Here is a 14238-nt window from a genome sequence, read left to right as displayed (position 1 = left end):
GGCCACGCGTAAACGTCAGCCACGCGTAAGCGTCGTATGTCTACTACACCAGGCACGCGTACGCATCGTCCATGCGTATGCGTCGCTGCCAGCTTCTCAAAACTTCAATTTCTTGTGTTCTTTCCACTTTTGTATGCTTCTTTTCCATCCTCTAAGCCATTTCTGTCCTATAAACCCTGAAAACACTTAACATCACGACATCGAATGGTAATAAGAGAGAATTAAAATTAGCAAATTTAAGGCCAAGGAATCATGTTTTCAATTATGGCACAAAATTAGGAAGGAAAATGTAAAACATGTGAATTATATGAATAAGTGTGAGAATAATGGATAAAATCTACTTAATTCAACACAAAATAAACCATAAAATAGTGGTTTATCACAACTCCGATGGTGTAACCCGCTGTTCTTCCTCCCATCATTCGTTGCAATCTGTCCTCGGAACTCCTATGTTCGCCATCACAGATTCGGGCTACTACCGATCTCTTACAGTTCGCATAGTATCGCTACCACTAAATTCGTTTGTAACTTCTTCATCATTCTTGTTCGTAATTTTTGGAAATTCGCTGTAATCGTTTGCTTCTGGAAGTGATGAATATGTTGTGATTGGGATCTTTAGAATTGAAGCTTTAAATCGATATCCTACTATTTTGAAATTATTGTGTGGTTGATATCTGAATTGGGATATTGCTTCTTCTAAATTAATATCCCAATCTAAAATGTTGTTTTGAGCAATTTATGGTAATACTGGTTGGAAATCTGGTTGGTAATAATGCTGGAATGCTATATTGAAGGTTAGCAAATATTTTATCAGAGTGCATTGCCGTCAGAGTCGGAACCACATCAGATTGCATTCGATTAGTCCCCTAGCGAACTCCCAAAAACATTGAGCCTCCGATGTTCCTTTGGCATGCCACAGTTTCCAAGCATAAATGATCCACCAATAGCCGCCATTCTCGCCATTGAAAATTGGAAGATCATCATGCCAAAGAATGGGACTTGAATTCAAACCACCATGGGAACCAGTAATCGCTACCGGCATGGTGTTCAATGAAAGCACCATTTGATACAATAATGCATCAAGAGATTGAAAGAATTAGATAAAAATCAGTGAAAATAGGATAGAGATCCCTAGAATTAGGGCCAAGGGAGGAGTTAGAGTTTCCAATTTCATCATGCATACCCACATTATTACATCATACTCCTATTTATAGCATAATTCTCTAGGTGAGCTATAGGCCCAACACTAATCCTAACACACTTCTATCAACTAAGTTTTATGAGTATATGCTAGATATTCATAAGACCAAATCTCTTCACCTATTTCATCAATCACCATTTTTACCATGTACAGAGAAAAAATCTAATACCATGTGTTCACTTCTTCTTATGCTAGTGTGGTAAGAATCTCTAAGAAAGAAAGCTGATTTCCCATATATATGTGAGTTCTATGGTGGCATCGCATTTCTGGTGGCTATGCTAGCCAAGGCGCCACAACCAATAGAGAAATAATGTGTGTCAAATGAACTGTTGTAAAAGCGATAGTTTAACCCTGCATAACTATCATAAATATGCTAATAGTGGTGCGGTAAATTTTTATGTTGTGCTGATTGTAATTGCTAATGACGAAAAAGGAGAAAAGATCTACGGGTGACGTTATTGTCAGGGGATAGTCTAAGGTTTGGATTAACGGCGAGTCGTGGCGGCGAACTTGGGAAGTCTGGAGAAGAGGCGATTGCTTGTACCATGCATGGGCTAACTTCAAAAGTGAAGAAGCGAATATTTATGGCAGATCTAGCGGTGGTTCAATACAAGGTAACTGTCGGAATTGAGTAACGTCGTTCATTTTATTTTACTATTGTGGTACGCATGTGAATAGTAGTTAAGGTTATTAATTTCCGTGTTCCTTATGACCTATAATGAGGTTGAAGATCAAATTTAGTCAAAGTGAAAAAATTATGCAATCTACCATGGATTTACAACATGAATAAAATTGAAGCTACTTATTTAGGCTGAGGTGCTGCTAAACTGTGTTGTCTGATGTACTCGTGGTTTGGTTATGCTAGGTGTATTTTATTTTAGAATGAAAAGCAACACCGAAGCAAGTTCTGATTTTTTGTGGAACTGAATGGATGGTTGGAACAACGAAATTAGGGGATGAGGAGGACTCTAGCAGACCAGAACCACCAGAAGCAGAGGCAGGGAAAACTGACACTGCCAAGGGGCTGGTGTATGCTCTGCTGGTGATCATCTTAGCATGACAGGAGTGACAAAGTCATATTTGAATCAAAAAATTCAGTATGATATTTAGTATATGAACAATGTTTTCTCTTTCACAATTCTATAGTCAATTAATGACTAAGGATTACGATTTAACCAGTGAATAGAATTTTTTTTACTACAATAATCCTTCGCACATTGAGATTATTTGTAGAATAAAAAATTTTCCTTAACAACATCTTATATATCTAATAAACAATTGTTGTTTAATATTTAATTTCATCACATTTTGACATACATAACACAAATAGCTTGCCAATATTTCTCACGTAATAATAAATGGTAATCGACGTTTCCAACCACATCACTTCGCTAATTTTTGCATTTTTAGGATGAGCTTTCTAGAATTAAATTATAAAATTTCCTCTAAAGTCTGAACAGATAACTTAATTTTTTCTTTTCTCTTTTTTGACATGAGATAGCTGACTTTAGTAAATGGACAAAATATTTTGTTTCACAAATCCATAACCACTTATATTGGACACGTATTAGGAAAAATAAAACCAAAACAATTCATTGAAGTTTATCCACTTACCTACAAAGCCCAGATACGGACAACATTTTTTTGGGCGACGTAATTACAAGTCTATCCTGCGGTAAACTCCCGCAAGTTATTGTTCTCAACACCAATCTAATCGACTCGGTAACACTAGCCATCAGTCAAAGCAGCATCCACTGTATTGCCACCTGTCGTCTCCTCACAAGCCAGTCTACCCTATAGTAAACTCCTGCAAGTTACTGCGCTCGACACCAATCTAATCAACTCATTAACACTAACCGTAAGTCAAAGCAGCATCCACTATATATATATAGGAAGCATGTCAGGTGAGGCAATGTACTTTCATGGCATTTCAGTACACTATTGTTTGTTACCGTTGAGATTTAAAATAAAATATTTTAGCGGTGAAGATCATGTTAAGACTTTATGATGTGAATATATAGGCTGAAGGTGCATTATTGTACTTTAATCCAATGTGTAAGTCATCATTTGCTATACTCATTAAAGGCCAAGTTTGCCCCCAACGGGTGTGGCTAGTGGATGTGTTGTGGCTTGTGTCACCGGCTTGGAGGTCCAAATGGAATGGGTCATAAAATAAATTTATGTTAATTTAGAAATTTCATGATTATAGTGAGGTTATTTTTAGTAACATAACATATAAAATGAATGTTATATACTTAATCATATGATTCCTAAAATCGACAATAATATGTATAGTGAGATTGGAATAGAAGAAAATTTAAAGGACCATAATTGAATTATATTCACATAACATTTCATTGAGTTACCTAGCTACATTTTTCAATGGTAAAGAAGCCATGCGTCTCTGAAAATTCTTACAGCATCTTAAATTCAATAAAATATTCCATTACGTAGCGTTTGTTTTGAGGTACTGAAACAGAGACTGGAAGACTGAGACTCAGTATCATGTTTGTTGGTTCAGAGACTGGTACTAAAATTTCTGTCTCTATCCCTAAAATTTCAGTATTTCAGTACCTCCAAAAAGTAGAGACACAGGGGACTAAAATTTTTAAAGATGGAGACTGAAACTTTAATAATATTTTATATCTAAAATACCTTCATTTTAATTATTTAATTCTAATTTTACCTTTTATAAAAATTAAATTAGAATTTCATTCTTGTTTCAATTTCTGTCTCCCACTTTGTACCAAACAGAATACTGAGATTTATTTTAATCTCTGTCTCTTAGTCTCTGTCTCTCAATCTCAGTTTTTCCGTCTCTGTCTTTCCACCAAACGCTACCTTAGTGTCTCCCCAGGTCTGTTATTTCTTATTTACTCTAATATTAGTTTTTAAGATTAAATAATATAGACACTATTTTCTTTCTTTTAATTTCGTTTTAGGCAACTTTTGTAGTTTTTATAATAATATTAATAATACCAAATAATATAAAATAAAATGTTATAAGCTAGAATACCATGTACTGTAATACAGCCAAATATGAGAAATTTCCTAAATTTCTATGAAATGTGATTACAGCATGCAAAGTGTTTCAATCATAATTATATAGTTCGATTAAGGATATTAAGAAGTATTACAATAGTAGGAAACATTAGGATTTGGAAGGTAATGACATATAGTTTAATTGATTTAGTCATATAGCATAGTGAAACAAACTTTTCAGATCCCAATCAGTCGCAGTGGATCGGCACTCTACTATGGCCAGACTAGATCGGAACTATTGTTGTAGCCATGAGTGTGACACTTCTCCTTGAGGTGTTTAACCTGGTGGGTGAGTTCGCTATTGGCCATGGCGAGCATGATTGCTTGAATGTAATTGTAGTCTCGGATTTCTCGGCCGGTGACCTCGAGAATTTTCTCAACCATGTTGAATGTGGCGTCCTCCCTGGCATCTGACTCACACTGCAAGTACCGACCCTTGGCGTAGATATATGGGCCTAAGGGATTGCCTGGGATGACAACGGTGAAAGCGTAGTGGACGCCACTATTGCGGATCCCAATCTCGTTGTGGAAGAATGCCGAAGGTGGGATGGAGGACCCGTAGCAAACCTTTAGCAGTCATTCCTCCATGTTCACATTGATTGCATAGTTGCCGAAAGCTGCCTTGAAAGGGGGAATGACATTAACGGCTGCATGATAGTTTGGAATCAGTAAGATTCGGACGAATTTTTTTGTTAAAGCTTTGTTTCATATTTTGAATCCAGATAAATCAACATAGTATAATGGGAGAAAATGTAATATTACTCCAGTAGAGCTTGGCTCAACGTCTATTCGCGGTGGAGATGGTGCGCAGATTCTCCATTGAGGAATAAACTGGATCTTGGAACTCTGCCCCCATTTTTCGTAATTCCTCTCTCTCAGCTTCCATGGATTGTAGCCTTGCTGAATATGCCCTGACGGCAGTTGCCTGGCAGTTGAAGGCGGAGTATTCGGCATCCGGAAAGTCAATGACTTGCTGAGATACCTCATTGAAGGAGGTAAAAAATCTTGTATTTCTTCCCTTCGTTACGACAAAAAACTTATATTGTATTATGTATGGCTCCATTGTTATTGTATTTGGTTTTGATGATGGTGTATGGAGGAGAAAAATGTATTTCTGATAAGGTTTTGGTTTTATCATGGGAGGCACATGTAAAGTTGAGGTATCTTTGAACATTTGAGGGACAAAAATTATGTGGTTCAATGTGGTATTGAATAAAGTAAAAAAAAAGTATGTTTGTATTTGAAATTAGTTTGCATGTGAATCCCTGTGGGTAGAGTGGTAGAATTGATAGGGATCTGGTAAAGTAGGTATAATTAAATATTAGTTTTGTGGTAAGAAAATCTTTTTGTTCTGTTGTGTGAAGAAGATCATCCTGATAAATTTGAATTTTATTTAACGGAGGAGATATAAATTGTAAATGATTATACGAGCAGGCAAATAAATCTTGAAATTATTTTAATGTATATTGTACTTTACGATAAAAATCAACGAAAAAAAATATTATTGTATGGGTTTAAATTTAATTATATAATTTTTTTACAAAAAATTAACAGAATATTTTTTATTTTATATGGGGACAAACATAATTTTATATCGGGTGCATAAATATATCTACGTATATATTTTCTAAGACTTTTTACGAATGGTTGTTGGAACACTTGTCTCCACAAGACTCTACGTACATTCATGCTTTAAGTATAAACTTTGAAATTTTAAGATTTATATTTACTGGTTTAAAAGTGACGTTAATTTCTTAAAATTGACATATAGGATGTTTTAGTCGATTTAATTAAAATTCAATATTGCTATTAAAAAATAAACAATACAACTTAAGTCTTAAAAGGATATTCAAATCTCAAGATTCTCAGCTCTTCAAATTATATTCCGTTTAAATTATGCTATTGTGATGTATTACTATCTAATTATTTTCGTGGGTTCATTTAAGTAGCTTTTGATTAAGAGGGGAACAATATTGCCAAAATAGTTTGCCACAAACATGTAGCAATGATATCTAAAGGGGGGAGACGGTACTCCCTTAACACAACAAGCTACCATGTGCATAATTAATGCACTTCTGAATTGAGTAGCATGCATAATTTTCTATAGTTTATACATTACAATGATAAAAGGGTGTTTCCAAGGATGGGGTGTAGGTTACTGTTTGGAGACATATGACTGCCTATTGATTTTGAACTGATGGAATGACACTCAACTATCCTTGGTTTTTTAAAGATCTTAAATAAATAAATGGAACCTATAATAAAAATTGATTGGTGCCACAATTGACGGAAGAGATTTATCGACCCTTAATTCCTACGCGTAAGAGCCTTAGATCATAACTAGACGTGCGAATTCAAGAAAAGATTGAGTTCTTTTTATATCAGTGTGAACATGCCCCAAAGATGGTTAGGTTTGACCCCATCATGTGAAGGTTTATCAATTTGGAAGCAAAGCATGTCTTTTCTATTCTTCACTAAAAACATAACACGGTAGAAACCCAAGGCTAAAAAATTTAGATATCGAAGTGGGATGAGTGATATACCTCAACATTGTAATTTTAGGTGTTTTTAAAATTGGGAGGTACACAAATTGGATCTTTCGATTTCTATTTAAAAATATTAAAAATTTTTGAGGTACACAAATCGAACTTACTACAAACCGGAAAGTCTGAGTACAAAAATCGAACGGTTCGATTTCTATACCTCCCAAAAATCGAATGGTCCAATTTTTACTCTATAAATTAAATCATCCTATATTTCTGAAAAATACCACAACAGTTCACAATTCAGAAAACCACAATTATTAATCCAATATAAAAAATAAAAAGGTGGAGAAATGGGGATTTGACAAAAAATTACATTTTTGATATTTCATTTGAAGTGTTTCATGGTAATACCTTAAAAGGCCCAGGAACAAGACATAATAAGCCTTTTGCATGGGCTGCATCTACATATAGAAACAGATAGATATATGTAAACATATTACGTTTATATATATTATAATTTACTGATGACCATAATAGTTATTAGTAAATACACATATTTTTTTCTCCATTTAGCCTAAGAAATATAAAATATTTTTAAAGTTCTAATGATTACTAAAAATGATATTTTTAGTTATGCATAAATCGAATGGTGGATAGAAGTAGGAATATGTTTAGTTGGAGATGTTATTTGTATCAACATCAAAAAAATCTTTCAGAAAATTGAGATTAAAGTTTCCTATAAAAAAAAAAAGAATTTGTACAATTATATTAACCGTATAATTAGTACGACTAAGAAAAAGGATATTGCTCGATATAAAAGACGATTTTCATATCAACATAAAGGCATCTATATACATATCATTTAAATAAAGTAAATAATTGTACAGGAAACTAAGCACAAACTTAATGTACTAAGTTGGTAATTTTTGGTATTATTTTGTTGAAAAAGTTAATTGTAATCCAAGAGATTGCAACAAAATTTTGATATAAAAAAGAGTGATGCTGTTTAAATGACATAATTGATTTGTATATAAAAATCAGTATGAAGTGAAATAAGGTTTGTTTTTTTAATTCTTAATGAAGCATAATGAAAAATGGTAGTATATCAATCTTTATGTTTGGAATTGAGTTAAGCCAACTCATGCGACTGCCTAAGCTCGACTCGTTAATAAATTATATAATATGTGTAAAAATAATTATACACCTATCTTATATGCGTTTAAGATATATGTGTATTGTTATATATACACATATAAAACAATAATATATAATTTTTTATGTATGAATGTTCATGAATACAAAACTTATAGTAATTTTGAAGGTAAATTCTATCAAACCATCTTTAAAATAACATTTAATTTATTCTTTATGACGTGTCAACATCTAATTAGAAGATACTTTAATCTAATTACTAACTAGACTTAAGTGACTTACCCATAATAGGACTAACTTATAATTAAGTTATTATTCATAATGGGTCATTGTATAATTTTTTAAAATATTAATAAACAAATCTCTCATTTTTCCAAATCCTTTTTCTATAACACAAAGAGAAGAAAAACTTCTATAATCTTCCCTTTAAAGTAATGGTTAAAGTACACTAACTCTGTCTCCAAGAGCTCTCTCTAAGTAATATCAAATAATCACTAATTTCAAATAATAACAATATTTTATAAGCCCAACTCATTGCATGTTTTTTAAGAGAGGATTGGATATATCCTAACACTTTTTTAGGGTAAATGACACAAAGAAATCAAATAGAGCACAATATTTTATAAATGTCCTGAATGGTTCTATGTTACATGCATGGCTTGAAATTAGTTTTTCTATGTAAATTGAAGCTACTAAACTCAATTTGGACTATTCAATGTAAAGTGAATCTATTGGATTCGATTTACGTAAAACGAAGCAAATAACTTCGATTTAGTGGGAGCAACTTCCATAGAGGTAAATCAAAGTTATAATAGTCAAACCACGCCCAAGGTAAATCGACTCCATTGGTTTCGATTTAGTGGTTTTGATGCCCATGGTAAATTGAAACTACTTAATTCGAGTTCCTGTATTTTGATACACGAACAAGTAAATCGAGCTTTTCCATCAATGACTGTTAAGTTTCGTGAGATGAGCTTCAGTTTGGTCTATCTTGATTCAACTCGAGTCAATACCAGTCCTGTATACCAATTTTCATTCCTGAATTCATGTGACGATTAATGTTACACCAGCAGCGGCTAGTCAAGTAGTTAACTTGGTCAATTTAAAGCTATAAGCATAAAATTTTTGAATTTTCAATAATTAGTATTTGTAAATTCTCAATTTAGATAACCCACTAACCTGAACAAAAAAATATTTTGAATTAATTTAATTAAAGTCCATATTTGTTTAAATTTAATTATATATTCCATATATTTGTTGTCCGAAAATAGTGCCCACATTAGTACTAAAGAGAATATGACACAAAATTCTTGTATTATTATTTAATCCAGAATATTTCTTCTTGCTTTGTTGGCACTGTTTCTTAGTATTCTTGGTAAAATTGTTAGCATTAATGTACATGATCCAATGGTGTCTCAGTGCCATTAGGTTGTATAAAGAGACATGGGACATTCCAAAAGTATGCTTGGTCATGTATGTTGTTTGGCAAAGCAAGGATTTGTTCAAACATAGTCAAGATTTTAATTTCAAACCCTTGGCACATTGAGCCTAAAGCATTTAATGCTACTACAGTGGATTACCAAGGTAGCACTTCATCATGATAATTCAAAGTCCTCTGTCACATCCATTACAAATATCTTCCTATTCCTGTTGTACATACTCTTCTGGAGCAGAATGTTCACCAACACAAATGGAAGCGTTCGACTCTTTCGAAAACGATCCAGAGCACCCCTACCTGACGTCAGAGTAAGTAACATTCGTGATTTTGATAACTGTGCTTAAAATAAAAGGGATAGAGACTTTCGCCGATGCTGGTTTTCTTTTTTATTTACTTGCTTATTTGGGAGACGGAATTGATTATTGTCTATGTATGGATCCAGGCGTCAACCTCTTCGGAACATGAATGAAGCTAACCGGGAACATGATGACCATGACATGAACACCATGAATCTTGACCTAACCATTGATGTGGTAGGTTTTTATTTTCCATTATTTCTATCACTACTAATAGTGTAGTTACCCTAAGCAACCAAAACTTGTGCTTATGCATGGCTTTTGATTTGTAGCCCCTACCTGTTGAGGTGTTGCAGTCCCGCATAAGCATTGAAAAGTTCATTTCACCTTGTGTGGATCAGTCCCCTCCATAAGATCCGATCCACGTGGGTTGTTAAGACAAATCCTTTGTTTCCCAAAAAAAAAATGCTTTTATTTGCATAGAAATTAATAAAAGGAAGCCATGAACTTTTAAGTTGTTACACTTTCTGAGTATCAAAGCATGCCTGATGGCCATTGAGCAATCGGCAGCCATGCTTGACGTTCAGACCACCCGAATGGAGGCCTTCATAGTATATATCAAGGTGATGCTACCCACTTTATGTAAGCCAGAGGAGACACCTCAAATGATACCTATTGCTAGGGTTCAAGTCCAGGATGAACCCATAGACAAGAAATCAACGCAACCACCTTTGAGTTCGGGACGTGTTGGCACCATTGCGGTAGTTCTTGTGAACAATAGTGATGTTGGAGCATCTGGTCAGACGTTCATCCATCAACTCACCAGTTCACAAAAGGGTAAGGGGATCGTAGATGATCTCATCACAAACATAAGCCTGGACGTTGTTGCCCTAAATTCCCCCAGATCAGAGGATAACCTCGTGTTGCTTAACCATCTTTCTTCAACATCCGCTATCTGCACTGGTGCAACACTAATCCAACAAGCCCTTACTGGTTACGTGGGGTTCCGAAAATGTGGAACGAGTCTAAATACGATCCACTAACACTATGCAATGTCACTGTACAGGTGAGCTTATCAAACAATATGTTGCTTAGCATGAATATGTTTATCTCTAAGCCTTGGTTAAAAAATACTGAGATTGCGGCATTGATTATGAATAACAGAGTCACCGGCGATTGAAATATATTCTCTTGGTCAGGTCTATACAGCTTTGTGTTATGAGGAGTCAAACAGGGGCCCATGAGCACTATGACTCTATTGTGTGCCGGACGTGTATTCTTCAACTTGAATATATACAGTTTTAAAGGCCATTGACCCTATAGTCACGGCCGCACATGTTCGAATCCTCAAAAGAAGGAAAAAGAAAAAAATCGCAAGTCATTCATCAAAATGACTTTTTTATGATCTTTCTCTAGTTCCATTGGTATTATGGGACTTTTATAATTTAAAAAATGCAAGGAAAACCGAGTGTTTATTCAATAAAGGTCCATTTTCTAATTTATGAATCCATACTGTAACATCTATTCCCCACCCCCGCCACATTTTTTGTTTGTGATTTGCTTTTTAACTTGGTCTAATTTTGATTACCATTCACTTGATGGGACGTATTAAACCAAAACAAGTGGGCTAAAGTTGCATTGACCCAATTTTAAAATACTGATGTACCTTGATTTTAATATTATGCTTTTAAATTTATTTGGTCTTTTCTTTCGGAAAAAAAATTAAAGAATAAGTTATTGTTTGTATATATAAATTAGACATAAATTACCATAAAATAAATCACATTAAAAGAACGTTCGTAACTTAATTAGTTACTTTAAATCTCAAAACACCAAAAAGATGTTGATAATATTTGATGTAAAAAAACAAGCATACATACACAATAATAAGTGACAAGTGTTTTTGGGCCTTTAGTAATAAACCAAATGTAAAAAAAATGGCCTTTATTTGTGTGAACCTTTTTTGTTTTATTGTTTTGGACCTAGAGTACCTTTAGACATAAAAGAACATAATATCTTTATGTGTGCGGTGATGGGCCAAATGTAATTCTTCCCAAATGAGCCCATTAGAAATACCCCAACCCATTCATGGCCCCATCTAGTGAGTTGATGTGTGTAATGCCCATGAACCCTAAAATAGTAGTGCCTGTAATGGCAATATACCACGACTATCATCGCCACATTACATTTGGATGAACCATAAAGCCTTTTCACTCGTGAATGTTGAATGCGTGTTCCCGCGTAAACGTTTTCATGTATGTATATAATTTAATAAAACATTTCCTCTTCTTGGCATCCACATTCGATATTGGTTGCTAACAGAACATTGGTTGAACATGTATTTTTTCAAAGTACAAGGTTTGAAGGGCAGTTCGAGAGTACAACTCGGGTCTGTGATCTCTATGCCTCTTCCAAACCAGCTCTGAGGCATCTGAAGATGCTGCAGGTCTCAAGTGAAAACTTGCTAGCTACCTTCCATGATGATGCGACCATGCGATCTCCTCCCAAGACCTAATCAAACTCGATGCCGCAGAGACGATCTTTGTTTTGTCGTGCTGGAAGGGGGGGTCGGGGACGCATTCTGGCGCCGAACCTGGAAAACCCAGTTTACCACATAGCTAAGGCAAGTAACATAACAGAAACCCTATGATTAACCCTTTGAACAATTGAATTTTACTGTAGGTGTCCCATTCTTTATTATAAAGCTACACTGTGTTGTTTTTATAATTAACAATTCAGCTATTTTCAACACAGAACTTCCCCATGTGGTTTTGACTAGGGACGAGTGCCACCTTAGGACTTATATTTTTGCCAAAAATGATGAAATGAGGTAACAATCTATAAAATTAGAACACATGCAATAATTGTTTTGGGTTTGATCACATATCTACGGGATTCTAATAAATCCCTATGCATGTTTGTTGTGTTTGTAAAGAAACTGAGAACTTATTTAAGCATTATGAGCTCACTCTGCCTCGTGGAAAGTTCTTATCCCTCAGGCCCGATTTCATGCTCCACTTTGATGTAATAACCTTGGAACTTGACTTAACATTCTTTCCTAATAACAACAGCTAATGATTTATGAATGTAACTGTGTAAATCTAAAAAACTTGGAATTTTTTTTACCCAATATAGGTCGTGAACACTGTTGCGATGCTTTCCTCACTTCAAGCCAAAGCGAACCCTGTGCTGCGATGCTGGTTCTTTCTGTCAACCTTTGCCACTGAGATCTTGTTCCAAACTCCAATGGAACATATAATAGAGAGTTATGTGAGACGCTGGATGACACCAACTCAAGAACTTGAGCATGTAAGGAATATTCATCTTGATGTTTGGGCATGATTGCTCCAAGTGTAACATGAACTAGTAACTGATCTGGCATTCACACACACAATATGGATCTATTTAACTGCTATTTTATTTTGCTGCTCGTTTGAACAGGTATTTGTACCCATTTGCAAACCACCTGATACTTGGTACATGCTCTTATTGGATGTAAAAAGAGCTTCTGTTTATGCTCTTGATGTTTGCACAACCATAGAGTCCGAACCTAGGCGCGAGCGCAACATACGCCTTATAGTACGTAACTCATAAGGCATTTTGTTGACGAAAAATTTAATAACCATGCAACTATTTTTTTTTGTAAGTAAAATGCTTTCTATGGTGATGGGAACTGCAGATGGCTAGCCTCGGGAACATTTTCAAACTTGAGCCGAATATGATTAATTTTCAACATGTCTCACCAGATCCAAACACCTGGAGACGTATTAATACCCCATGAGCATTCCCAGCAAGCTATGCGTGTAATTCATTCTATGTTGTCTCCCAATTTTTCCTGGCTTTTTTATCTAAATACGCATGGAAAAATGATTTATTCCCTAAATGCGCATGGTTTGAAATTGTGCTCAAAATACGCAGACCCATTTCATTCTTGACGACCACGAAATGGATTCTTACTCTATTTCACAAGAAGCGCCCACATAATGGGCCTGCTGTGTGTCAGAGACCAACTCAAGTCCGCCTTCCACGAAATGGAACATATCACAGGGGCATTCACGAAATATAGGCGTGAGATATTAGAACTGAATACGAATTAAAACAAACAGATGATATACATAAAACTTGGAGGAACAATGGAATATATATATATATTAATTTTGATGCATGAGAATGTAAAATTTTTTCCACGAATATCCAATTAAATTTATATGTTTAGATAATATTTTAAATAATAAATTTTAATACGGTTATTTATCTATATAAAATTCTTTTACATTAATAAACAATAATAATAACAAAATCTTATTCTATTAAATAGAGTTAATTATATATATATAAAATGATATTATTAATTTTAGAACCAATTTAATTGGTTCGGTACGGGTTTAGACGGATAATCGAGTGCCCACTCTCCGTGCTCACCCTTGCTGTTGATGGAGAAAATGCATAAATCGCTACTGGTAGTAGCGGTTTATGTGTTTGGAGACTTGTACGTAAACTGCTGGAGGCAGTGCCTATATAACGTGATTTATGTTTATATCAAAATTGATTATAGTAAAATAAATATTTTTTGGATTATACTACTCAAAATCACTTTTAGATGAAAAATTACTAAAAGAGACA

At 34.5% G+C, this 14238-nt stretch overlaps 1 protein-coding gene and 1 long non-coding RNA gene across 5 annotated transcripts; one reads left to right on the top strand and one right to left on the bottom strand.

The window, feature by feature from the left end:
- Window positions 4240-5527, bottom strand: LOC110268098. The gene is made up of 2 exons (XR_002356154.1): window positions 5006-5527; window positions 4240-4890 (listed from the first exon to the last, which is right to left on the bottom strand). It is a non-coding gene; the product is annotated as an uncharacterized LOC110268098 (long non-coding RNA).
- On the top strand, window positions 11698-13442 carry LOC107622545. 4 transcript variants are annotated; one of them, XM_016324483.2, is made up of 4 exons: window positions 11698-11870; window positions 11966-12238; window positions 12751-12924; window positions 13057-13442. In XM_016324483.2, exons 2-4 carry the CDS (start codon window positions 12140-12142, stop codon window positions 13207-13209), a joined length of 426 nt encoding a protein of 141 aa, XP_016179969.1. In that variant the 5' UTR covers window positions 11698-11870; window positions 11966-12139; the 3' UTR covers window positions 13210-13442. The 4 variants fall into 4 exon arrangements, with proteins under 4 accessions (XP_016179969.1, XP_020969118.1, XP_020969117.1 ...); XM_021113459.1 differs by lacking the exon at window positions 11698-11870 and adding an exon at window positions 12551-12639; XM_021113458.1 differs by lacking the exon at window positions 11698-11870 and adding an exon at window positions 12551-12639 and having other exon boundaries at window positions 11966-12445.

This window comes from Arachis ipaensis, chromosome B10 (genome assembly GCF_000816755.2).
Source record: "Arachis ipaensis cultivar K30076 chromosome B10, Araip1.1, whole genome shotgun sequence".
Classification (NCBI taxonomy): Eukaryota; Viridiplantae; Streptophyta; class Magnoliopsida; order Fabales; family Fabaceae; genus Arachis; species Arachis ipaensis.
The sequence above is the reverse complement of the archived record's forward strand: the minus strand, read 5'-3'. Positions and strand labels throughout refer to the sequence as shown.